Source organism: Dromaius novaehollandiae, chromosome 25 (assembly GCF_036370855.1).
Source record: "Dromaius novaehollandiae isolate bDroNov1 chromosome 25, bDroNov1.hap1, whole genome shotgun sequence".
In the NCBI taxonomy this organism is placed as follows: domain Eukaryota; kingdom Metazoa; phylum Chordata; class Aves; order Casuariiformes; family Dromaiidae; genus Dromaius; species Dromaius novaehollandiae.
In genome coordinates, this window is record NC_088122.1 from 1,686,717 (window position 1) to 1,711,370 (window position 24,654).

The 24,654-nt window shown below is 73.1% G+C and overlaps 2 protein-coding genes across 4 annotated transcripts; one reads left to right on the top strand and one right to left on the bottom strand.

The window, feature by feature from the left end:
• The first annotated feature begins 1,429 nt into the window (after nt 1-1,429).
• On the top strand, nt 1,430-11,810 carry HAPLN4 (hyaluronan and proteoglycan link protein 4). The gene is made up of 13 exons (XM_064497458.1): nt 1,430-1,566; nt 4,226-4,332; nt 4,446-4,543; nt 4,678-4,781; nt 4,931-5,013; nt 5,325-5,449; nt 5,590-5,691; nt 5,800-5,892; nt 6,130-6,249; nt 8,750-8,858; nt 9,067-9,429; nt 10,012-10,314; nt 11,058-11,810. The coding sequence occupies exons 1-13, from the start codon at nt 1,475-1,477 to the stop codon at nt 11,393-11,395; spliced, it is 2,037 nt and encodes a 678-aa protein (XP_064353528.1). The 5' UTR covers nt 1,430-1,474; the 3' UTR covers nt 11,396-11,810.
• A 122-nt stretch (nt 11,811-11,932) lies between these two features.
• Nucleotides 11,933-23,653, bottom strand: NCAN (neurocan). 3 transcript variants are annotated; one of them, XM_064497448.1, is made up of 15 exons: nt 23,523-23,652; nt 19,509-19,585; nt 18,664-19,065; nt 18,043-18,217; nt 17,827-17,954; nt 17,424-17,717; nt 16,504-17,127; nt 15,461-16,429; nt 14,823-14,939; nt 14,602-14,715; nt 14,297-14,455; nt 14,093-14,175; nt 13,871-14,015; nt 12,845-13,027; nt 11,933-12,723 (listed from the first exon to the last, which is right to left on the bottom strand). In XM_064497448.1, the coding sequence occupies exons 2-15, from the start codon at nt 19,576-19,578 to the stop codon at nt 12,482-12,484; spliced, it is 3,705 nt and encodes a 1,234-aa protein (XP_064353518.1). In that variant the 5' UTR covers nt 19,579-19,585; nt 23,523-23,652; the 3' UTR covers nt 11,933-12,481. The 3 variants fall into 3 exon arrangements, with proteins under 3 accessions (XP_064353518.1, XP_064353519.1, XP_064353520.1); XM_064497449.1 differs by having other exon boundaries at nt 11,933-12,727; XM_064497450.1 differs by lacking the exons at nt 11,933-12,723; nt 12,845-13,027 and adding an exon at nt 13,242-13,320 and having other exon boundaries at nt 23,523-23,653.
• Between the last annotated feature and the right edge of the window lie 1,001 nt (nt 23,654-24,654).

Sequence of the window (24,654 nt, forward strand, 5' to 3'; positions counted from 1 at the left end):
GGTTGGGGACTGTTTGTTTTGAGCGGCTGTTGCAAGAGCAGGAAACGTTCCTCACTCGGGTGTAGTGGCAGGGTGTTTCTGCACAGGGTGTTTCTGCAGGACTCATCTATCCGCCTCTGCTTTAATGCAGCAGTGCTGCAGCCAGGACTGAAACCCTCTTGCTGCAGAAGCTGTGCAGGGGGAGAGCACCCGACCCGGAGCGCTCATTAACAGAACAGAAGCCGCCGCGGGGGGACGCTGAGGGTGGGCGTTTCGGAAGATTTGAGGGTTATTGCTTCAAATCAGCCCGCGTCACCCTGTTTCATCCCTTTGCTGGATGGGTTTGGTGCCGCGTCTCACGCCAGCCGGCTCCCTGGGCGAGCAGGGCTGCGTTTCTCAGCCCCAGCCGCGCTGTCAGCCCGCGTCGCTGAGCCCCGGAGACCAGACGCCCTTGGTCCGCGTCGCTGAGCCCCGGAGACCGGACGCCCCTGGTCCCGACGCGCTCCCTCCTTCTCTTGGGGCCGCGGCAGCGTTGCCCAGCGGCAGGAGAGCTGCCGGCCGCGCGGGGCAGAGGCGGGCGCGAAGCTCCGGGGCGGTTAGCGTGCTGACGCGGCGCGCGGGGTGAGCTCGGCCTTACTCCCGCACGGAGGAATGACGAACCAGCCCGGGGCAAAGTGCAGGGCTGCCGAGTGTCCGCGGACTCTGAAGCAACAGGGCAAAAGAGTGCCACAGTGGCTCGTTTGCGGAGGCTTTGTGAGTGGGGTGAAAGGTTGAGCAGCGGCGTTTTGGGTCTGCTGCGCACAGCTTCGCTTCTGCAGAGGTTTTGAGCGAGTGCCCAGCGCTTTACCGCTGAGCCAGGTCTTTCCCCGGCCGGCACGGGGGTAAACGTTTCTGTCGGAGGAGAGTTCAGGTGGAGGAGGTCAGGCTAAGGCCGGGTTCCCCGCTGGACGTGGAGCCCTTGAACCTCCTGCTCTCTGCCCAGCTCAGTCCTTTATTAAAGGCAGGGATGAAGCGTTGCCTTCCACCAGCTTCCTCCCTTCTCTGCTCCTCTTACTGCTCCGGAGTGTTGGGGCCTCCTGGCTCTTTCAGGCACTTAAAATTTCCGGAGGGAGCTGGGGGGGGGCAGTCCCCATGCACTCAGAGCCTCTGGAGGGGTTTTATCCTTCCCCCCCCAGCAGCTACTGCTGTTTCTCAAGGCAGCGCTTGGTGCATCCGCCGGCTCGGTCCCGTGCAGCGGGGACGCTGTGTGCAGCAACATGCTGCCCGTTTCTGCACGTAACTGTGGGCACGAGGGTGGCCCGTGGGGGGGCTCGGCCGGCCCTTCCCACCCCGGGGCCTGCAGGACCCCCAGCTCCAGCCTCCCCGGGGCTGGGGACCGGGGCTGGGGACCGGGGCGGCTCCGGCACTTTAAGGCGCTGCCTGTTTGCTCGGCTGCGGGGCCGAAGTCCGCCGGCTCCAGCGGCAGCGGCAGCGGCGGCAGCTCCGGGCTCCGGGCATGCAGCTCCCCGCCGTGCCGGGCGCCCTCGCCCTCGCCCTGCTCGCCTTCCCCGTGGCCTTCGGCATGAACGGCGTGGCCACCCTGGCCGAGTGAGTGCGGGCGCGGGACGGGACGGGATGGCACGGGACGGGACAGGACGGGACACGGTGCTCGGTCCGGCCTGGCTTCGCGGGAGCGCTTTGGTCCGGGGCCGGGCAGCGGGTCCCGCCGGGAGCAGTCCCACCGGCTCCGCGGGAAGGGGCAGCGCTGGGGCCGGCGGGGGCCCGGCGGAGGCGGTGGGGTCCGGTGCAGCGGGGCGCTGGGAGCAGGGCTGGGTGGTGATCCGGGGACGTCTGCCCCGGCCGGCTGCTCCGGGCCAGGACAACGCAGACGGGGTTCGTGGCTGCATTTGCAACTTCTAAATCCTGCTATCGCTGAGCAATCGTGCGCCGGGGCTGCCTGGGCTCGCTGCACAACACGGAGCTGAAGGGGGCTTGTGACAGCCCCAGCTTTCCGGGGATGAAGGCGCTCGGCACCTCCCTGATTTACCAGCATCCTCTCCAGCCGGCTGGCACCAGCGTGGCTCCCGGGGCGGAGACAGGGAGCCCCGGCACCGTCCCGGCCCTGGCTGTGCCTCCCCGGGGCACCGGGCTGGGCCCCGTCTCCAGGCTCCCGAGCGATGCCCAGCTCCTGCCGGGAGCTTGGCCGGCTGACGTGGAGCCTTCCTGCCCCTCTGCGCGGCCCCTCATCCTCGCCGCCACCACGTACTGCTGCTGCTTTCGGTTTTGCGGCCCTGCAAAACCTTGCTGCTGCCCGACGAGGCCGCAGCGCAGCGCGCGAGGGTTTGGTACCCGGCCGGCCGCCCCGCCGGTGCGTGATGCACCAGATGGGCACGGCTGTGGTCGGCTTGCTGTCAGCTCGCGGGGCCTAACACCACCCTCAGCTACTACTTTTATTTCTCGTACGCGTAGCAGCACACGTTGTTTGGCTGCTCCCGTCGTCGTCTTAGTCCGGCTCTCCAGAACACACCGGCTCTGGGCTTTTCCCTTATGTCCTTTCGGCATCCCTTCTGTTCCTCGTATCCTTTAATTTCTGCCAGGCACCCTTATCCTCTTTTTTCCCATTTGTTACGTATTCCTTTTTATAGCTAACTTCTGCCGTTGCTTTACCGCCGGAGCGGGGAGGCATTTTCGCCAAGCTTTTCCTCTGCCTCGATTGCAGAATCAGCGCTTTTTTGATTGCCCGATTAGCTTTGCTTAGAGAACTCCTGATTTTCCTTCCCGTCTTCCCGTCGAGTCCCTTCCTCCAGCCCATGCTGCTCAGCCCGTCCCCTGCCTCCCCCGTCCCCGCGCGGCCGCGGCTCCCTTCCAGCCCCGCCACCGATGCACAACGCAACGCGGAGCCCTCCGCTCGCCCGGTGCCACACGAAAATCATCCGTAACATGTCACCCGAATCGGAGCCTCCCCTGCCCCGGCCGCGGGGGAACCTGCCGGTCCCGAACGCGGCCCCAGACGCTGCTCCGGGCTCCACCTCTCCCGGGTGCCCGGGGCCGGGCCGTGCCCCGCGGGATTTTAAACCATCTCATACGAACGGGGGCATCTGACGGCCCCGGCTCGTGTTCAGCACCCAACAGCGAGCGCTGTGTTTGCATTCTGAATTAATCATTCTTGGAGTAATTAGTCATGGCAATTAATTATACAGTAGTAATAATGCACTTCTACTGTGGCAGTTCAGGATTTGATTGATTTTTTGTGTATATATGATCTCTCTTCTGTTTCTGAGTGCTCGGGGCGAGCTGCCGGGGTGAGGACGGGTCTCAGCCCCATCCTGCCCCACGTGCTGGGTCCCGCACGGCCCCGGCCCGGGCGACTCGCCCCGGCCCCGGGAAAGCAACCGGTGCACGAGGCAAACACGGGCCGGGAGGTTTTGCAGCCCCCGAAGCAAGGCGTGAACCGTCCTCAGACTTTAATTCTGGGGCAAAAAGGACGGTTTGCACCTCTGCTCCGTGTCTGCGCACGGGTCGGTGGTGCACGGAGGACCTCTTGGGCTGGTAATGACGTCCTTCTCCGGGATAAGCCGTTAACACCGGTGTCTTTAGTCAGCCGTGACTTTACCTTTTTTTTTTTTTGGTAACAGGGTTAAAGGCTTGAGTGAAAAATACCTTAGTGTTTCCAGCTTTATAGGCTGAGAAGCAGAAGTATTAGCTAGACCAGACCTGCCGCTATTACAACTAATGCAATTGCTTCTTGGAGGAGCAGCAGCCAGCTCGGGATAGATTTCCCCGCAACTTATTCACACTCTCAGGACGAATTTGCAGTATCTATCTGCTCATTACAGATTCGCTTTATAATCGGTTTAGACGGTCTCTTATAATAGTGCATCAGTTAATAGCCATCTGCATTCAAGTGGGGTTGGCAGCTCTGCTCCTCGGAAGGGAGATGAAAATCTTAATGATTCCAACTAAAAATACGTCTCGGATGAGGCCGCGGCTTGCGACACCTGCCCGGATCAGCGCCTCGGCGCTCTGCCCGCCGCAGCGACGGCCCGGCCGGCCGGCGGGGCTGGGCACGGGGGTCTGCACGGCGGGGGGGGCTCTGCAAAGCGGTTCCCTCCCAGGTGCAGCAGCTCGTGGCCGTTTCGCCTCTGCTCCCCCTCGCCTGGGCTCATCGCGGGGGGGTGGGCACAGAGGGACCCCGGAGCAGGCGAAACGGGCGTCGCGGGGCTCCATCCCCTCCCGGGGGGTTCAGCCCGTCCCGCCCCTCCTGCAGCAGCCCAGGGGCGCTGGTGCTGACGGTGACGCTGGTGCTCGTGGGCCTCTTCTGCATCGTCTACTTCATGAGCGGAGGCAGCCACTTCCAGGACCCCCTTTTCTGCGGTGAGTCCGCCCCGGGCGCCCGGCTCCCTCTGGGACATCTGGGCGTCCCCCCCCCCCCGGGGACACGGGACCGGCTGGGGGCTGAGCGGCTCCCCGGCGCTCTCGGCCCGCAGTGTTCGTGGTGTTCGCCTTCACCTCCGCCGTCGACCTGGTCATCTCGCTGGAGGAGGACGGCTACGTCTCGGGCTTCGTGGAGCTCTACGTGTGGGAGGTACCGTCCCCGCGGCCCCCGGCTCCCGCAGCATCACCCCAGCCGCTGCCCCCGGCCGCGGTCCTGCGGGGCGGCGGTGGGGGAGGCGCTGGGCCCCCGGCAGCCCCGCGACTCGGTGCCTCCCCGGCGGGCAGGGCGAGCCGTACCTGCGCACGGCGCACGGCATCATGATCTGCTACTGGGATGGCGTCGTCCACCACGGCCTCTACCTCGCCATGATCGCCGCCATGAGCCGCCGGTGAGGGCCGCTGCCCCCTCCCCGCGTCCCCGGGGCCGCAGCATCCCCGCGGGGCCGGCGCTGGGAGCGGGGTGGGCCGGAGGGGGCACGGGGGGAGCTGGGAGGGGAGGGCAGGGTGGCGCGGGGTCCGATCGCCGCCGCCTCTGCAGGAAGAGCTACCGGAACCTGGGTCTCTTCTGGCTGGGCTCCCTGATGATGAGCATCGTCGTCTTCCTCCTCGGCAACCTGATAGGTACGGGGACGCGGGGGGGCTGCTGCCAGCGCGCGGGGGGCTCTGCTCCGGCAGCCGCCCCGGCAGGGGAGCTCGAGCCTCTGCGGAGCCCCCCAGCCTGCCCAAGCCCCCCAGCCCGGCCGGAGCTCCCGGAGCTCCCGGTCCTTTCCCAGCCGGCCGCGCCGTGGGCAGGGGAAGGCGGGAGGCCAGCGGGTCCGTGCCCGGGCGCTGCGCGGGGCGGGGGGCAGTGCCCTGCCTCGGGGGCAGCCCGTGGGGCCCGTCCCGGCGCTGGCTGCCCTCGGCGCCCAGCCCGCGCTCCTCCTGCTCCGCAGGGAAGTACAGCTCCGACGTCGGCCCGGCGCTCCTGCTCCAGGCGCCCTACGTGCTGCTGCCCGTCTGGGCCGGGGAGAGGCTCCTCCGGCAGCCCAGGGCCCTGCCGAGCCTCGCCGCCGACGCGGTGAGGGGGCCACGGGACGGGGTGGGACGGGACGGGATGGGACAGGAGCATCGTGCCGGAGCAGCTGGGGGGCCGCGGCAGTCGCCCCGGTGGCACCGGCCGCGGGAACCGCAGCCAACGCCGCCTTCCCCGGCCCCCAGGTCGCCGAGGAGCAGCGCAAGGGGCTGCACCGGCGGCCCCAGGACCTGGCTCTCGTCCTCTTCTTGATCCTGGCCGCGGCGTTCACCTTCTTCCGAGGGCTGGTGAGCACGGGGGCCGGCGCGGGGGGCCGGCGGGGGCCCGGGGGCCGTGGCGGGCGCCGGCGGCTCAGCACGGCGCGTCGTCCCACGGCATCGCCGCGCTGCCCGCAGGTGGTTCTGGACTGTCCGGCCGAGTCATGCTTCGAGTACAGCTACCAGCACGAGCCCTACCTGCGCGACCCCGTCGCCTACCCCAAGGTGCAGGTGAGCGCGGCGCCGGGGCTGCCCCACGGCGAGGGGAAGGGCTGCCCCACGGAGCCCCACAGCGATGGAGCCCAGCTGCAGGCTCAGGGTGCTCATCCCCGGGCTGGCGGCGGGTGATGCTGGGCCCCGTCCCGGCAGGACCCCCTTCCCCAGCCCCACGGTCCGAGCGGCCCCTTCCCCGGCCGCCCCGCTGCGGTGGGGGCCCGGTGGGGCCCGGCGTGACCCGCTGCCCCCCAGATGCTGGTGTACCTCTTCTACGCCCTGCCCTTCCTCTGCCTCTGCGTCTACGGGCTGCTGCAGCCCGGCTGCGCCTGGATGCTCGACGGGAGCCTGGTGTTCGCCGGCGCCGTGGCCCAGGTGAGGCGGCGGGGGGGACCGGGGGGGCCGCGGCGGGACCGTGCCCAGCCTCGCCGCAGCCTCCACGGCGGGGTCCCGGGCGGCACGATGCAGGGGACCCCGCACGCTCCCGCTCCCCATCCCGGCTGCGTCCCCATGGCAACGGCCGGAGCCTCCTAATTACTTTTTCCTCGGTGGATCTTAGCGGAGCCGGGATTAGCAGCACGGAAATAGGCCGGCGCCAGCGGCCCGCGCGGCTCGAGCTGGGACGCGGGGCGGGGGGGGGCCCCGGCGAGCCGGGCGCGTGTCACGAGCTGCCGCGTGCTCTGCAGGCGCAGTTCGCCCACGTGGGCTCCTCGCTGCACGCCCGCACCCCCTTCCCCTACCAGACCCCCGAGGACGGCTGCTGGCGCTTCCTCCTCGCCAACGGCCTCTACGCGCTGGGCCCCCAGCTGCTGGCCCTCCGCTGCCTCCGCCGGCCCCAGTTCTTCGCCCCCGCCGCCCCCCCCGGCCTGCACCAGGGCAAAAAGCAGCAGTGACCGGGCCGGCCCGGCGCCGGGGGACCCGGGGGGGGCACCGAGGACACCGCCGCATCCCGCCCGCGCCGGGGGTCCCGCGATGCTGCACGGACCTGAGGACCAGGGACCTCGGGGGGGGGGGGGGACAACGACACACTGTTTACAGAATAAATGACTTGAGGGGTGGCTTTTTAACCCCCGCGGGCCTGCGCTGCTGCTGCGGCCGCTGCCCCGCTGCCCCCTCCCGCCGCCCCCCGCCCGCGGCCGCCCTTGCCCTGCCCTTGGCACTGCCGCTCGCTCGCTCGGGGCCTGGGGCAGCATCGCCCCGCTGCACGGGGGGGGCGAGGGCAGCATCGTCCCTGGTGCGTGGGGGGGCCAGCAAGTGGATGGGGGGGCGAGTGAGTGCATAGGGGGGCAAACATGTGCCTGGGGGGCAAACGAGTGCCTAGGGGTGCACGCGTGTGCAGGGGGGTGAGTGTGTGCACAGGGGTGCACGGGGGTGCGGGGGGGCCACGCCGAGGGGCGCACGCGTGGGTGCATGCACAGACGTGTGCGTGCACGGTGGCAGTGGCGCGGGGGGGGCACACGCGTGTCCCGGCCGTGCAGAGGGGCTGGTCCATGCACCCCCGCCCCCCCGTCCCCCCCCCCCGCCCCCCCGAGCATCCTTGTCGGGGGGGCGGCGCACGAGTTTGTGGTTCATCCCGCAAAGCCCCGGCGGGCGGGCGGGGGGGGCCGGTGGGGGGGCCGGGGCCGGTGCGGGCCGGTGACCTTGGCGAGCCGGCGGCCCTGCGCAGCGCCGGAGCCGGGGCCGGGCCGCGCTGCCGGTGCCGCCCCCTGCGCGGAGCCGCCGCGGAAGCACCGGCACCGGCACCGGCACCTGCAGCGGCACCGGCAGCGGCAGCGGCCGCGCGGGACACGGTGAGTGCGCGGCTGCGGCGGAGCCCGCGGGGGTCGGGCCGGGCCCCGGGCCGGGGGCTGCTCCCGTCCCCCCCCCCCCCCCCCCCCCCGCCGGCGTCCCGCAGCCCCGGGGCGGCCGCCGCAGTGCCCCGCACTGCAACACTGCACCGGCCCCGCCGCGCCGGCACCCGGGGGGCGGCCCCGGGCCGCAGCCGGGCACCGGGCCCCCCCGGCGGGGCAGCGCGGCCCCCCCATCCCCGAGCGGGCACCGGGACCCCCGGGGGGGCAGCCTGACCCCTTTGCCTCTAACCTGGCACCGGGACCCCGGGGGGGGCAGCCCGGCCCCCCCCCACCCCCCAGCCGGGCACTGGCGCTGCGGTGCCCTGGGCTCTCCTCCCCTGAGCCCCCCCTGCGCTCGGGGGGGGGGCATTGCCGGGGGGGGCTCCGGGCCCGGATCTGGGGCACCTCGGAGGACGCGGGGCCCGGAGCGCTGCTGGGCCGCGCACGGTGGGGGCTCGCAGCCCCCCGGGGTCCCGGGGGGGGGGTCTGGTACACGTTTCCCAGCAGGGCAGGGGGGTGCAGCCGGGGGGGTGGCCGACGCGGGGGGGCCCGGGCAGCCGCAGCCCGCCCCAGCGCCAGCGGCTCAGCTTCCAGCTGTGCGGCGCTGACACCGTAACAGCAGATCCCGCCGGGAGCTCGGGCCATGAAATATTCATCCGGCTGTAACCGAGCGGGTGAAGCCGAGTTCAGCGGCGCGGCCCTGCGGGGCCGGCTGTGCCGCGGTGCCGGGCCGGGCCCCCAGCCCCCGAACCCCCCCAGCCCCCCGCCGCGGCATCCCGGGGTGGCCGGCGCAGCACTTCTCCCCTGCAGCAGCGCAACGCGCTCCCGAAATCACGCTGGGGCCGGTTCCATCCCCGGCTCCCGGTGCAGTCTGCTCCGATCCGTGCGCGTAGCGGGGTGCACGGCCGCGCAGCAGCGGGAGACGGCGGGTCCCTCCCGGCGGCCTCGGCGGCTCCCGGCCGCGTGCCATCGCCCTCGTGTGCCATCGCCATCGCCATCGCCATCGCCGTCGCCGGCCTCACCCGGGGCTCCTCTTCCTCCCGCAGATGCGGCCCTGGGCCGGCGGCACCGCCGCGCTGCTCGTCCTCGCCGGCGTCCTCTCCTCCGCGGCGCTGCCCGGCGCCGGGGGACGCAAGAAGGTGGTGCACGTCCTGGGTGAGTGGGGGGCCGCGCCGGGAGCCCCCCGGCCGCGTCCGAGGGGGAACCCCCCCTCCATGCACGTTTTCCCCGCTGCATTTTGAGCAGCTCTCGCGGGCGTGCAGCCCCCCCGGCCCCGCCGTTTGCAGCCGCCCGGCCGCGCGGGAGGGGGGCAGAGCCGGGCTCCGCGGCGGGACGGGGGCCCTGACCGCCGGGTCCCTTGCAGAAGGTGACAGCGGCGCCGTGGTGGTGCAGACGGCCCCGGGCAAGGTGGTGACGCACCGCGGCGGCACCATCATCCTGCCCTGCCGCTACCACTACGACGTGGCGGCCCACGACCCCGACGAGATCCGCCTCAAGTGGACCAAGGTGACGGAGCCCATGGCCTTCGAGGACGTCTTCGTGGCGCTGGGGGCGGCGCGGCGGGCCTTCGGCAGCTACCGCGGGCGCACGGCCCTGCAGGAGGACGGCTTCGGCGACGCCTCGCTCGTCATCCGCAACGTCACCCTGCAGGACTACGGCCGCTACGAGTGCGAGGTCACCGACGAGCTCGAGGACGACACCGGCATGGTCAAGCTGGACCTCGAAGGTAGCGGCGCGGGGGCGGCGGCGGCCCCGAGCGCGGTGCGGCCCCGCGCTCCGCCGGCGGTTTCTCCCGGCGTGTGCCGTGTTTTATTGCATCTGTTATTGGCTTTTATTGTTGCTCCAGGTTTACGTGCTGGCAGCTAATAAACGCTGGAGATAGATAGCGGCGCGGCCTCGTAAAGCACCGGGGGGGCGCGGCGGCAGCGTGGCCCAGCCGAACGCCGGCGTCCCCGTCCCGGGGAGCGGGACCCCCCCGCGGTGCTGCCCGCCGGGCGGAGGGGCAAAGCGCTGGCAGGGAGCGGCTGTGCCCGGGCTGCCGCGCGGCGTGGCCGGTGCCTGCTCCCGGGGACGCCGGTGCCACCGCTGCGCCCCGTCTCGCGGTGCATGGGGGGGGGTTGCAGAGCACCCACCCCTGCAGCTGGGGGACCCTGGGCCCCCCGAGCCGAACCCCCACGAACCCCCGTGGCTTTGCAGTGCCCCATCCGCGGGAGCTCCCGGGCTGGCACCGCTGCAGCGAGCCGGCGCCCCGGGCACAGCCGGGGGGGGGCCGTGCCGCCCCCCCCAGCGCCGCTGTCCCTCCTCGCAGGGGTGATCTTCCCCTACCACCCGCGCCTGGGCCGCTACACGCTCAACTTCCGCGAGGCGCAGCAGGCGTGCCGGGAGCAGGACGGCATCCTGGCCTCGCACGACCAGCTGCACCAGGCCTGGCTGGAGGGGCTGGACTGGTGCAACGCCGGCTGGCTGCAGGACGGCTCCGTGCAGTACCCCATCTCCCGGCCGCGGGAGCAGTGCGGCCGCAAGGACACCCCCGTGGGCGTGCGCAACTACGGCTACCGGCACAAGGACAGCGAGCACTACGACGCCTTCTGCTTCACCTCCAACCTCAACGGTACCGGCGGGGCGGGCGCCTCGGCCGGGGGGGGACGGGGAACCGCAGCAGCGCACGGGTGATGGATGAGGCCGGGGCCGGGCGAGACAGGGCTGAGCCGGGAGGGCTCTCCCGCTGCGTAAATCCCTGCCGGCTGGCGGGGCGGCGCGGGGGGGCTCTGCGGAGGTTTGCTTAACGGTGGCAGGCAGGATAAATAGCGGGCGCAGTCGCCGCGGGGAGCCATCGCCGGCTGCCGCCTCGCAGCCCCTATAAATCTGCCTGTGCCGAGGCGGCGGTTCCCGGGAGCGCGGTGCCCGTGTCGCCGGCCGTGCCGCCTCCGGCCCCTTCCCGCGGCTCCCGGCTGGGATCCCGGACCCCCGCAGCGAGGCGGCCGGGCTCGGCCATGCCGGGGTGATGCCGGGGTGATGCTGGGGTGATACCGGGGCTCATGGAGGCTCAGCAATGCTGGGGTGATGCCAGGGCTCAGCAATGCCAGGGCAATGCCAGGGCGATGCTGGGGCAATGCTGGGGCTCGGCAGTGCCAGGGCAATGCCAGGGCGATGCTGGGGCTCAGCGATGCTGGGGCAATGCCGGGGCAATGTCAGGGCTCAGCCATGCCAGGGCAATGCCAGGGCAATGCCGGGGCGACGCTGGGGCTCGTGGCGGCCAGGCGATGCTGGGGCGATGCCGGGATGAGGCCGGGGCTGGCGGCCGGGTGATGCCGGAGCTCGCGGCCGGGCGCTGAGGCCCCGCTCTGCCCCCAGGCAAGGTGTACTTCCTCAAGACCTTCCGCAAGCTGAGCTACGCCGAGGCGGTGCAGGCCTGCAAGGACAACGGGGCGGCCGTGGCCAAGGTGGGCCAGCTCTACGCCGCCTGGAAGATCCAGCTGCTGGACCGCTGCGAGGCCGGCTGGGTGGAGGACGGCAGCATCCGCTACCCCATCGTCAACCCGCGGGCCCGCTGCGGCGGCCGCGAGCCCGGCGTGCGCAACCTCGGCTTCCCGGACAAGAAGTACAAGCTCTTCGGCGTCTACTGCTTCAAGAAGGCCGGCGAGGCCGCCCCGGCGCGGGCGCCGAGCCCGGGGCACCCCAACCGCGTGTGAGGCGGCCCCGGGCCCCCGGCACCGGCTGCAGAGCGTCGCCCGCGCGGCCCCGAGCTGGAGGAGCCGCCGGCGCGGCGTGCGCCGTGGAGAAGGACGGGTGCTGCCGGGGGAAACTGAGGCACGGCGCAGAAGCAGCGCATCCCCGCCCCGCGCCGCTGCAGCTGCTGCTCTGTAAATCAGCGCGTTGCATGCGCCAACGGCCCTGCCGGAGCAGGGCTGAGCCCCGCCGCCGGGCCCCCCCTCCGCGGGCTTTCGCCGGCCCCCCCGTCCCGCCGGGGCGAGGGGCCCGCTCGGCTTCGGCTTAGCGCGGGAGCAGCCGCGGGGGCCGGGAGCCGCTGCTGGGCACCGGCTCCGGGTCGTTCACAGCGCTATGGAGCTGCTCCTCGATGCAATAAAAGCTTCGGCAGCTTTTGGGACCCGCGCCAGGCTCGCAGCGCATCTCCTTCGGCCGTCGCCCACCGCAGTGGGGGGCCCGTTCCCGCGTTCCCCCCCCCCAGACCCCCCCACACACCGTGGAAGCACCATGCTGGGCCCGACAACTGTTAAAAAAATTTATTAAAATGTCCAGCAGTACAGAAACGCGGAGAGTCGGGGTGGCAGGGCGGAGGGGGCCGGGGGGGGACACGGCAGTCACGTCGCAAACAGCAGAGGTGGGGAAGCGCCACACACACACACGCCACCTCCGAGGGGACCGACAACGAAGGGGAAGGGGGGGAAACCCACCCCGAAACCGCCCGGGCGGCTCGTGCCCACCTGCCGCGGGGCCGGGAGCCGGGAGGCCGGTGCAGCCCAGCTCCGGGAAAGGCCCCGGGAAGCACCGGGGAGCGCGGGAACCGGGGGGCCGGGGCACCGCGCGGGGCTGCGAGAGGCGCCGGGGGGGTGTTAAAAACCCAGAGCTGCCCTCGGCGGTGGCCGGCGCGGCACGGCGGGGACGGGGGGGCCGAGGCCGGGGGGGGGTCCCGCCGCCTGCCGCGGCCCCTTGGGGCTGGGGGCGGCCGCGGGCTGAGCGTGGGGCATGCAGGAGGGCCGGGGAGGGGCGCAGCCGCCCCCCGCTCCTATGGCCGACGGGGCCGGGCGTCCTAGGAGCTAAAGCGGGGGGTATAAAAGAGGGGTGGGGAGGGGACGGGGCGGGGGGGGGCGCCGCCGCGGCGGGGGGGCCCTTGTGCTTGCCGGCGGCCGGGCTCTAGAAGTAGTGGCCTTCCCGCATCCAGTCCAGGCGGAGGTGCCGGCGGCGTTTCCGCCGCTCCTTGCGGGGCGGGTGGTGGTGGTGCTGGTGGTGGGGGTGGCTGTGGCGGTGGCGGCGGTGGCGCCGGGCCCGGTGCGACCGCCTGGCTAACGGAGGCAAGGGGGGGGGGCGGGCGGGGTGGTGAGGGGGGGCCCGCCGCCCCCAGCCCCCCCCCGATCCCAGGGGACCCCCCCCCCCCCAAGGCATCCGCGGCCCCCGCTCACGTTTTGTGCAGAGGATTTGGGGCCGGTCCCACTCGCCGTCGCTGCGGCACTTGATGGTGGGCAGGCGCCGCTGGGCGAAGCCCTCCTGGCACTGGTAGCGCACGCTGGCGTCGACGCTGTACCGCTCCCTCCTCCTGCCCACGGCGACGGCGTTGGCCACCGCGGGCGGGGGCCCGCACAGCACTGCGGGGACGAGCGCGCTCAGCCCCCGCCGCGCCCGGCCCCCTCGGCCGCAGCCCCCCCCCCCTCCGCCGACGGCTTCGCGCCGAGGTGTTCGCCGAGGATTTGCATATTTAATTAATGGCCTTATCGGGACAAATGTATCACTGCACGTGGCCGGCGGGAGGGGGAGGCGTGCTCCTCTGGCTCGGCACGAACAGCTGGAGGTTAATATAACTTTCAAGATAAGGAATGAGAACTTAATAGTTTTAATAGTGGCAAATTAAGCAAATTAAACTGGAGAGGGAAGAATTAAGCTGTGGGGGAAAAAAAATGGAGATTAAGGGAAGCTGTTTGAGTTTCCCTTGTCAAAGGGCTGCGAGGGCAGCGGAGGGGAAAGGTTTCCCGAGGACGAGGAGGCGCCAGGAGCCGCGGGGAGGGATGCTGGGGACGGGGACGGGGATGGTACCCGGGGAGGGATGCCGGGGCCACGGGATGGGGATGGTACCCAGGCGGGATGCAGGGGATGGGGACGAGGATGGTACCCAGGCGGGATGCTGGGATTGCAGGATGGGGATGGTACCCAGGCGGGATGCTGGGATTGCGGGATGGGGATGGTACCCAGACGGGATGCCGGGATTGTGGGATGGTACCCAGGCGGGATGCTGGGATTGCAGGATGGGGATGGTACCCAGACGGGATGCTGGGATTGTGGGATGGGGATGGTACCCAGGCGGGATGCTGGGATTGCGGGATGGGGATGGTACCCAGGCGGGATGCCGGGATTGTGGGATGGTACCCAGGCGGGATGCTGCGGCCATGGGACGGGGATGGTACGCGGGGAGGGATGCCGGGGCCAGGCGGTACCTGTGCCTTTTTTGCAGATGTAGGGCAGGTTGTAGTTGCAGGGCACGTCGTTCCACTTGCCGATCTCATGGGACACCAGCACCACGCAGTCCTCGCCGCCCGCAAAGAAGTTGTCGGGCTGGTTCTCCCGCCAGTTCTCGTATTGCTGGGGGGGGACGGCAGAGGGTGAGCACCCCAGCGCCCCGCGTCCCCCGCCTCCGCCCCCGCCACGGCCGGCCTCACCAAGCCGGTGTTGTCCGTCCACTGGAAGTCCTGCTCCACGATCCTGTCGTTGAGCCCGATCCAGGTGTTCTCATGCCCAAAGCCTGCGGGGAAACACGAGAGGCTCCGAGAGACGCCTGCATCTCTCGCGGCACGAGCGCAAAGAGCACCCGGAGGTGCCGGAAAGGCACCCGAACGAGGGGCCCGCAACCCCCCCCCCCGTACTGTTGATGAAGCCGTGCTCCTCGTGGGAGTGGATGCTGGTCAAGTGGCCGGCGCGGCGGCGGCAGTCGCGCTCGGCGTCCTCCCAGGAGCGCCGGTGGGCGAAGTAGCGGTAGCAGTGGCCCTGGAACTTGTGCCAGTTGCGGTCGCAGCCCTCCGTGTCTGCCGGGAGACGGGGCCGCCGGTGGGACGGGGTCCCCGTGCCGCGCAGGAGGGCGCCGGGACGCCCGGCTCCTCTCCCCACGGCGGGATGCTTTCGCCGGCACGGGGACGCGGGCAGATGGGGGGGGTCCCGGCCCGGCGCCCACCTCTCTCGCAGCGGCTGCCGCCGTAGCTGGGCAGGCAGAGGCAGACGAAGGCGTCGACCTCGTCGATGCAGGTGCCCCCGTTCTGGCAGGGGCTCGAGAGGCAGTCGTCGATGTCTGCGGGGAGACGCCGGAGCTGCGGCCGTGCCGGGGCGGCGCAGCGAGCCCGCTCGGGCACGGCACCGCGGGGCACGGCCCGGGGACGCCCCGCGGCAGGGACTCACCGATCTCGCAGTTCTCGCCGGTGAAGCCCGGGGCGCAGCTGCAGCCGCAGACGGTGCCGTTGGCCCGGCCGGTCCCGCCGTGCAGGCAGGGGTTGGTCTCGCAGGGCTCGGCCGGAGCTGCGGGGCAGGAGCCGCCGCCGTGAGCCGCCGCCGGGGCCGTGCGCCGCCACCACCGCCGCACGCATGGCCCCGGCTCCGCTCCCAGCGCTGACACCAATTTCGGCAGCTCCGCTCGCAGCCGCCTCAAACCGCTGCGTATTAACGGTGTTGACTTTTCTGCCTCTCAACGCATTTGTTGCCTTTTTCCCAGACACTCAAAGGCTCCGTATGCTAAACACCCGCTGCCAGGAGCTGCCTCTCTAGCTATTATTATTAGCAACTGCAAATATTAAATATTTAAGAGGAAGGTTTTGCACCGCTTCAACAGCACGGTTCGCTTTGGGAAACCTGGGATGCGCTCCGTGGCCAAGGACCACCGTGAGCCAGCAGGTCTGGATAAAACGCAGAAGCCCCTAAAGCTCTGCCTTTGGGCTGAATCCAGCTGCCTGCACGTGCTGGGGCGGGATGGCACGCGGTGGGCAGGGTCCCTGTCCCGTCCCGTCCCCGTCCCCGTCCCCGCGCGGGGCGGCCGCACTCACCGGGCAGGCTGCCGTTGCTCTCGCCCAGCCAGGCTGCCGGCTGCTCCGGCGAGGGCTCCTCTCCGCTGCCGCTGCCGGCCTCCATCAGCGGGGAGCCCCGCGGCGCCGTGGCCGTGGCGGGCTCCGGGAGCGGCCCCGTGCCCGGCCCCCCGCGCTGCCCCCCGGGCTGGGGGGCGGTGGGTGCCGCGGCCGGGCGGCTGCCGGTGGGGGCCGGGGCCGCGGGGGGCTCGTCCCACCTCGCCCCCTCCCCGGGGCTGGCGGCGGGGGGCCGCGTGGCTGCCGGCTCCGGCGTGGCCGTGGGCTGGGGGCTGCCGCGGTCAGCGCCCCACGGGGCAGCGGGCACCGAGCCGGCGGTGGCATCGCCCAGCCCTGCCCGGGGGGCCGCGGGGCGCTCGGTGCTGGACCACGGGACCGGGGTGCTGCCAGTCACCCCGAGCGGCTCCCGGCGGGGGGGCGCAGGCGAGGATGTGTCCCACGCTGGGGGGGAACCGGCCTCAGCCCCCGCTCGGCTCGGCCCCCACGGAGCCCCCGGGGCGGCCGCCGCTGTGGGCGGTCCGGCAGAGGGGACGGGTGGGACGGGCACCGCTTTCCGCTGCCTCTCCAGTGAGCCGGCGTCCCGGGACTGCGGGGCCGGCGGCGTCCCGGGGCCCTCGGCCAGCAGCGGCACCAGGGACGGCACGGAGCCACCGTGCTCCTGGCCCGGGGCGTCCCCGGAGAAGTCCTCGGCGGCGGTGGTGGCAGCGGGTGGCCGGGGGGCATCTCCGCGGGCGCCAGAGGCAGATGGGGATGGGGACGGCGGAGGGGACGGGGACAGCGGAGGGGATGGGGACGGCGCGGGCACCCCGGGGTCCCGGGGGGCCACCCGGGGGCTCCAGCGCGGTGAATCCCTGCGGGCGGGCGGCTGCGGCGAGGGGGGCACCGGGGCTGTCACCGTCGCCATGGGGCCCCGGCGTCCGGGTCCCGTCGGCTCTGCAAGAGAGGGCGCAGCCCGTCGGGGCCGGCTCCGCGCGGGGACGTCCCGGGGGCACCGCGGCACCACTTACCCCTGCGGTGCTGCTCCACCGCGTTGGAGAGCGGCCGGGGGCCGTCGCCGCGGGGGCTCCCGGCGTGGGCCAGGCTCTGCTCCTCCGCGGTGTCGCCAGCGGCCTCCTGCGCCCGCGGGGCCACCGCGGGGGCCGGGGGGACCGTGCCCGTGCCCGGGGCGTCCCCGGCCCCCGCGGGCTCCCGGCCCTGGCGCTGCAGCTGGAAGTGGCGCCCGTTCAGCCCGGCCGAGCTGCTCCTCGCCGGGGCGCCGGTGGCCTCTGCGGTGCTGGTGGCCTCTGCGGTGCTGGTGGCCTCCAAGGCACTGGTGGCCTCCGCGGCTCCAGTGGCCTCTGCGGTGCCGGTGGCCTCCGTGGTGCCAGTGGCCTCCGCGGCGCTGTCCACCCACTCGGGGCGCGGGGAGCCCACCGGCCCCTGCTCCACCGCGTCGAGGGCCTCGTCCTCGCGGGGCCAGGCCGGGGGGGCCACGCTGGTGGCCACCCGCAGCGGCTCGTCCTCGCCCGGCGCCGGGCTGCCCGGCTGCGGGGGGGGCTCCCCGGACGCCCCCGGCTCCTCCGCCCGCTCCAGCAGCACGTTGCCCATCGCATCGGGCTCCTCCGCCGCCGTCGGCCCCGCGGCCGGGTGTGCTGCGGCGAGACCGTGGCACCGTGGCACCGTGGCCATGGCGCTGCGGGGATGCCCCGGGGCCCCCCACAGCCAGCACAGCCACCCCCCCTTTGCAAAGCGGTGGGTTTTTGCATGCGGCGATCAGCGCCGTGCACCCTCCCGGCGCGGTGCCCCCCGCTCATCGCAGTAATCCCCAGGGAAAGGTCCCCGCGCGGTGCTTTCCCACGGTGGCACCAGCGCCAGGACCGGGGTGGGGGTCCCCGCCGGGGCCCCCGCTGCCCGTGCAGCGGAGCATCCCCTCTCCCGCGGCGGTTACCTCTGTAGCAATAGGCGTCGTACTTGGCGGCGGGCCGGGGGAAGCCGGTGCGGTTGGGGAACTGGTAGAGGGTGCGCACGCCGGGCGCCTCGCCGCCGCACTTGCGCCGCGGCAAGCGGATGGGGTAGCGCACGCTGCCGTCGGCCAGCCAGCCCGGGTCGCAGCGGTCCAGGCCGGCCCGCCACGCCAGGTGCAGCTGGCCCGCGGTGGCCAACGCCGCGCCGCGGCTGCGGCAGTGCCGCCGGGCCCCCTGCCACGTGAGCCGCCCCGGCGCCGCGGCGTGGAACACCGTCCCTGCGGGGCAGAGCGGGGCCGTCGGCGGGGTGGCAGAGCCCATCGGCGGCCCCCGCCGGGGCGCGGGGACGGGGGGACCGCGGTCGTCACCGCCCCCGCCGCCGCTTGCCTTGCAGCTCGCTGGCGTAGCAGTAGACGTCGTACAGCTCGCCGGGCTCCCGCTGCCCGTAGCTGCGCACGCCGGGGAGGCTGTCGCGGTCGCCGTAGCAGCCGGGCCGGGACTGCGTGATGGGGTACCTGGGGGACCGGCACGGCGGCGCTCAGCTCCCGCGGCCGCGCCATGCCGCACCGTGCCGCCCGGGCCGCGCCGGTGCCGCGCGCTCACCGCACGGTGCGGTCGGCCAGCCAGCCGGCGTCGCAGTTGTCGTAGCCGTCCTCGAAGGCGGCCTGCAGGTGCCGGGGCGAGGCGATGACGGCCGAGTTGTCCAGGCAGGCGCGGCGGGCGGCGGCGAAGGTCAGCGCGTAGCGCTCGCCGCCGGGGCGGTAGTGGAAGACGACGCCTGGGCGGGGAGCGGGGGGCACGGCTTGCACGGGGGGCACGGCTTGCACGGGGGGCTTGCATGGGGGGCTTGCATGGGGGGCTTGCATGGGGGGCTTGGCTTTCATGGGGGGCACAGCTTGCACAGGGGACATGGGGGGCTTGCATGGGGGGCATGGCTTTCATGGGGGGCTTGCACAGGGTGCATGGTTGGCATGGGGGGCTTGCAGGGGGGCATGGCTTGCAAGGAGTGCATGGGGTGCACGGGGTGCACGGCTTGCACGGGGGGCTTGCACGGGGTGAATGGCTTTCATGGGTTGCACGGGGGGCTTGCATGGGGAACGTGGCTCACACAGGGGCTTGCAAGGAGTGCAGGGGTTGCACAGGGGACTCGCACGCACCCCCAGCTTGCACGGGCCCCCCGCGGCAGTGCCACCCCGCAGCGGCGCGGCGCCCGTCCCCGCTCACCCGTCACCTCCAGGGGCAGCAGGTCCTGCTCATCGTCGATGCCGGCCACCACCTCGCAGCGGTAGAGCCCGGCGTCGCTGGCCCGCGCGGCGCTCAGCAGCAGCGTGGCGTTGTAGCGGTCGCGGGGGTAGCCGGGCAGCGACGCCCGGCCCTCGTAGGCCTTCACCACCTTCACCGCGTTGTCCCTGGCCACCAGCACGGGCACGTCCTCCCGCCGGCCGCCGGCCGAGCGCACCTTGCTCCATTTGACGCGGGGCGGCTCGGGGGGGGCGCTGGGCCCCCGGGCGGCGGGGGGCTGCAGCAGGAAGAGGCAGGGCAGGGCCACGGGCTCCCCCAGCCCCGCGCGTGCCGCCCGGTGCTGCACCTTGCGGATGCGGACCGCCTTCCCGCCGTCCTGCGAGCCTGCGGCAGAGGCGCCCAGATGCCAGGGGGACGGGCAGGCGGCGAGGGGCCGCGGAGCTCCTCGGGGCACCGCGGGGCGGGGAGGATCCGGCTCCGCACCGGGCTCCCCCAACCCCCCCGGGCAGGAGCAGGAAGCGGGACCCGGTGCCGGCGATTTGGTGGCACCGAACGTGTCACGCGTTTCAGCGTTATTTATCGCGGCCGACAGCTCGTTTGCTGCCGCTCGCCGTTATGGCTAATTAGCCCCAGCTCCGCAGCGCCGGCGGCTGCGGTGCCCCGGGCTCCTCGGCCGCCAGCTGCGGCCCCGGAGCCCCCCCGGGGGCTGCGAAGGGCCGGGAGGAGCCCCCAGCGCGGGGCTGCCGCGGAGGGGCCGTGTGGCAGCTGCGGGGGGGGTCCCAGGCTGGGGCGGCTGTGGGGGGGTCCCGGCCCGCGGCAGCACTTACCCAGCACGGCGGGGAGCAGCGAGAGCCCGAGCAGGAGCCAGCAGCCGGCATCCCCCATCCCATGGACCATCCTCGGCCTGCAACGAGAGCGGGGCGCTGCGGCCGGCACTCCCCCGAGCCCCGTTCGCTCGGCGGCCGCCCGTAAATCAGCCCCGGCAGCCCCGAGGCCCCGTGATGGGCTCGCGCCCCGCGCTGCCCCCTCCCTGCTGCGCCGCTTCCCAGCCCTTGATCCCTCGCTTTGTCTCTTGTGCTTTTATGGGACAAAAATAGGAAGAAAGAGGGGAACGGCGAGGAGAGGAGCAACCCGGGAGCTCGGCACTAGAAACGGCCCTTTCGGGGGGGGGGCAAACGCGGCCTCTGTTTTCTCTCCTCTAAGGCAGAAGGTGCTGGAGCCACCGCTGGCTCCCCCTTCCCCCTCGCTCCGGCTCTGCGGCACTTCCCGCATCCCAGAACTGCTGCAAAGGGAGGATGAAGAGGCGGCCGGGTGCCCCGGCGCGAGCTCAGGGAGGGTCCCGGGCCGGCAGCCGCGGGAGAGCCGGGGCCGGGGATGGGGATGGGGCCTCGTGCCGAGGACACGGGGCCCCCGGCTGCCGCTTCCCGGCCGGGGCGGAGAGCGCGGCAGCGGGAGGATCTGGGGGCCCCGGGCGCCGCGTGGGGCCCAGCACCGCGCTCGCGCATCTCCTGGGGCAGCGCTCAAAGTCACCCACGTTTCCCTTTTTTTTTTTCCCTTTTCACCCACGTTTTCCCTTTTCGCATCTCCCAGCGCTTTCCCCTCGCAGCTTTCAGGCGATTCTTTTGCTTCTGAAGTGCAAACGAGGCGTTTCCCGCGTGGGAGGCGGCGGTGGACGGACGGAGCAGCGCGGACGGATGGACGGAGCAGCGCGGACGGCTCCCGCTGCCACGCCGTGCCGGGCCGCCCCGATGCCTCCCCGGCGCCGCGAGACCTTCGTCTTCGCCATCCTCCTCCTCCAGGGCCCGGCACACGGCCCGACACCCTCCCGGCTGCCCCTTGGGGCTGCTCCCGCGCCGGCGGCCCCATCCCGGTGCCGGGCCACATCGGGGGGCCGGAGACCCCCACGCGCCGCCGCGGCTGGCGCGAGCGCTCGGCTCGGCCCTGCGCTGTTTACCCAGCGCCGCGGAGGGCCCCGCGCCGAGCACACGCCGGCCAGCGCCGCTGGGTAAACAGTCGATATTGTATTTAAATGTTAAACACCAAAGTTGCTCTTTGGATCCGTAAGCGGCTCCGGAGCGGCGGCCGGGCGCCGGGCGGGTGGTGCACGGAGGGGTGTCGGGCCGGGGGGGGCCGGGGGGGCTGCGGAGCCGCCCGGCTCCTGCTGCGCGGCCGCTCGCCTTCCCTGACATCAGCATTTCTGCAGGTTTTGCTTTCGCAGCAGGAAGGCGCAGCGAGGGGGGGGGGGGGGGGGCGTCTCCCACCCCGATGGGCCCCGCTCCAGGCCCCGAGACAGAAACGGCCCCGCGGCGCGCTGCTCCCGCCGGCCGCCCCCGAAGCCGGCCCGCCCGCGAGCCTGGCCAGTGCCAGCCGCCCGCCGCCCGGAAAAGTTTATCCCAAGGTCAGGGGGAAGCGGCACGGCTGCCTCCATCCCTGAGGATCGCTGGCGGTCCCTGCACCTGCCCGGCCCCCCACCAGCACGATTTTGTCCCGTATCGGCATCCCTCGCTCGAGGGCCTGTGCGGATGTGGCCGGGAGCCGAGCGGCATCCCTGCGTCGCGGCCACCTTCCTGGCGGAGCTCGGCTCTGGCTCCGCTAACCCGGCCGGCCTGGAGCTGAGCCGGCTTCGAGCGGCAGCTGCCCGGCGCCAGGCACGCGGCCTCTCTCCGCCAGCCCTCGGGGCCGAGGTACCAGTTTCTGTGCCAGAGCATCCCATGCCGGAGCATCCCGCGCCGGAGCATCCCACACAGGTCCCCATGCTGGAGCATCCCGCGCCAGTCCCCGCGCCGGAGCATCCTGCGCTGGAGCATCCCGCACAGGTCCCCATGCCGGAGCATCCCGCGCCAGTCCCCGTGCCAGAGCATCCCGCGCCAGAGCATCCCGCGCCAGAGCATCCCGCGCCTGTCCCCGCGCCGGAGCATCCCGCGCCCCGGCCGCAGGGAAGCCGGAGCAATGCCGAGCCGGAGCGATTCGAACCAGCGCTGGTGCAAAGCCGCCCCCCCCCAGCCAGGGTGAACATTTTCACATCTGTCACTAGCTGTCACACCATGAATAATTCATCGGCCTCATGAATATGCAAAGCCGGGGCCGGTGATTAGCTTCAGATGAAACATAGCTTAATGCCTCCCCGGCCGCCGGGACGACCCCGGGAGTTTGGGGGCCGTTTCCCCCGCGGCGGCTGGGCGCCCCTGCCCCGGCCCCCCCCAGCCCTGGCGCTGCGGCCTGTGACCTTTGCTGTCCCCACGGGTCACTCCGGTCCCCAGCGCAGGACACGCGCAGCAGCACGGGGCATCTCGGAGCCCGGCCACCCGGGGTCGGGCCCCCCCACGGGGACCCCCCCGGGGCCGATCCTGCCTAGGCGGGTGGTCCAGAGCCCCCCCGCCCCACGCCGCGGCCCAACACGCCCCGCCAGCATCCCCGGCACCCACCTCCGCGGCGGCGCCTCGGCCGGCCCGGGACGGGCGCGGGGGGCGGCACGGCCCCCCCGGGGGCCCGCGGGGCTGCGGCGGCGGCGGCGGGAGCCGGCAGCGCGGGGCTGCCTCCGCGTCGCCTCCTCTCTGCCCACAACAAAGGAATTCTGCGAGCGAGCGGCTGCCGTCACCGTCACCGCTCGCAGGCGGCGTGACGCTTCCCGCGCCCCCCAGCCGCCGGCATAAATTAGCACCTCGGGAAGCTGCGATCCTGCCCAATATGGGCCCTTCGCCGGGTGCGATTTTTATTAGGCAGACAGTCTGCAGCCTTTATTTTAGAATCCTCTCTTTTTTGCCTTTTTTTTTTTTTTTTTGCCTTTTTTTTCCTCGCTCTGTCTCTCCGGGGAGGCTGGGAGAGCGGTGCGGGAGGCACAGGGGCACCGCGCGGGCCCTGCTCCGGGCTGCCGGCTCGCTCGGCCCCTGGGAGGGTGGATCGCGCCGGCAAACACCGGTGAACGGCGCGCGGTGCCGGCTGCGGCCCGCGGGAGCAGGCCTGGCACAGAGCCGCGCGGCGCCCGGCCCTCCGGCACGTTTTCCGCCGGGAAATGCTCGCGCCAACTTTGCCAAGCCACCGGGCCGGCACCTGGGGGGCCCGGGGAGCCCCCGGCTCCGTCCATCCGTCCCGGCCTCGCCGCGCTCAGCATCCCCACGCCGGGGACGCGGGCCGGGACTTGTCCCGCCCGGGGGGCTGAGCCCCCACGGCCCCCGCCGCCGCGCCAGCCCGGCTGCTCCCGGCGCTGCCGCCCACCGCCCCGGCCCAGGCTGCGAAACTTGCCGGCTTCCTCCCGCCAGGGCAACGCGATCCCGCCGGCACCGCCGGGAACCGGGCAGTGGCACCGGGAAGGGGCAGAGGGAGGCGGAAAGCCGCGGCGGGGACACGGCCACCAGCCCCCCGGTGCCTCCCACCCCCAGCACCCCCAGCCCCTGCTGCCCCCCAGCCCCAGCACTGGTGCCCCCCCAGTCCCAGTGACCCCCAGCCCTAACAACGCCGCCCCCCCCGGTGTCCCCCAGGCCCTGTCCTGTGTCCCCAAGGCCTGGCGTCCCCCAGCTCCAGCCCTGGCAGCCCCGAGCCCCAGCCCCGCTCCCCGGTCCCCCCCCCCAGCGCCCGGGCCCCAGCCGCAGCCCCGGCGCCCCCCGCCCGGCAGCCCCCACGTCCCCGATGTCCCCCGGCCCCGCATCCCCCCGCTCCCGCCGGAGCGCTGCCGCCCCCTCCCCGAGCGCTGCCACCGCCCGGCCCGGCCCGGCCCCACCGGCACCGGCACCGGCACCGGCACCGGCACCGGCACCGCAGCGGGGGCGCGGCGGGGGCGCGGCGCGGCGGGGCGGGGCGGGCGCAGCCGGGGCCGGTGCCGGTGCCGGTGCCGCTGCACGTACCTGGGGCCGGGCTCAGAGCGCGCAGAGGGTCATCGCCGCCGCCGGAGCCGCGCACCGAGCGCCCCGCCGGCACCGGCGGCTTCAGAGCGGGGCGCGGAGCTGGGGGGAGCGGGGAGGGGGGGGGCGGCGGGCCGGGCCCCCCCGAGGGGCCGAGCCGGGCCGGGCCGGGCCGGGGCAATCGCGGCTGGGGCAGCGCGGCCCCCCCGCCGCCGCCCGCCCGCACCTGCCCGCACCGGCGGCGAACGCGCGCCCGCTCCGCGCCCCGCCGCGCTGCCCGGCGCAGGGCGAGGGGCGGCCGCGCATGCGCCGCCCCCCCGAGCCGCCGCCGCCTCCCCCCGAACCGGGGCCGCCCCCCTCCCCCGGGGCCGCGCCTCCCCCCCCCCCCGCCGCCGCGCACCGGCTGGGGCCCTGCACGGTGCTTCGGGGGGTCCCAAAAAGGGGGGGGGGTCTTCCAGCCCCCCGCCCCCACCGTGCACCACGGTCCCCGCGTCCCGGTCCGGAGCCGGCTCTGGGCGTGCTGGGGGGGGGGCAAGGTGCTGGGGGGGGCCAAGGAAAGGGAAAACACCCGCACAGAGCATCCCTCCTGCATCCCTGCCCCGGCTCCCGCCCGGCTGCAACTGTGGTTCCGGGGGGGGCAAAAAGTGGGGCATTTTCCGGTGTTTGTCCCTTGCTCCCCCCCCCGAATCAGCGCCCGAGACATTTCCAACAGCAGAAATCAGCTTCCAGGGCGGGGGGGCGGCTGGTGCCCCCTCCCCGGGCCGTGCTGCTGCAGGGCTGCAGCTGTGACCAGCAGCCCCGCGGACACGTCGGGCCCCGGCAGGGTTTTCGGGCGGGGGGTACATCCAGCATCTCCCACCCTTGGGAAGCGGGGGAGGATGCCGCGGGGGGGGTCAAGGCCCGAGCCGGCCCCACGGAAGGGCTGGGAGCCGGCGGGAGCGGCGATGCCGGAGCAGCGATGCTGGGGGCGGCGATGCCGGAGCGGTACCCGCCGTGGGGGACGCGGTGCCGGGCCGGGCGCGGGACCCCGCCGATGCTGCCGGCCGCGGTGGAGGATGCCCGCCCATCTCCGGTGCCTTGGCAGCGGCCGGCGACGGGCCGCGGCGGCGATGTCGCCCCTTTCCCCCCTATAGGA

What these genes read in the sequence shown, in the direction of transcription:
- HAPLN4 (XM_064497458.1), top strand. Translation starts at nt 1,475, where the DNA reads ATGCAGCTCCCCGCCGTGCCGGGCGCCCTCGCCCTCGCCCTGCTCGCC. An exon ending in CCAGGACCCCCTTTTCTGCG is followed by an intron (nt 4,333 to 4,445) that starts GTGAGTCCGCCC and finishes CTCGGCCCGCAG; the next exon opens with TGTTCGTGGTGTTCGCCTTC. An exon ending in CCTCCTCGGCAACCTGATAG is followed by an intron (nt 5,014 to 5,324) that starts GTACGGGGACGC and finishes CCTGCTCCGCAG; the next exon opens with GGAAGTACAGCTCCGACGTC.
- NCAN (XM_064497448.1), bottom strand. Translation starts at nt 19,578, where the DNA reads ATGGTCCATGGGATGGGGGATGCCGGCTGCTGGCTCCTGCTCGGGCTC. An exon ending in GCTGCCCCTGGAGGTGACGG is followed by an intron (nt 18,218 to 18,663) that starts GTGAGCGGGGAC and finishes CTCCCCGCCCAG; the next exon opens with GCGTCGTCTTCCACTACCGC. An exon ending in CTACGCCAGCGAGCTGCAAG is followed by an intron (nt 17,718 to 17,826) that starts GCAAGCGGCGGC and finishes TCTGCCCCGCAG; the next exon opens with GGACGGTGTTCCACGCCGCG.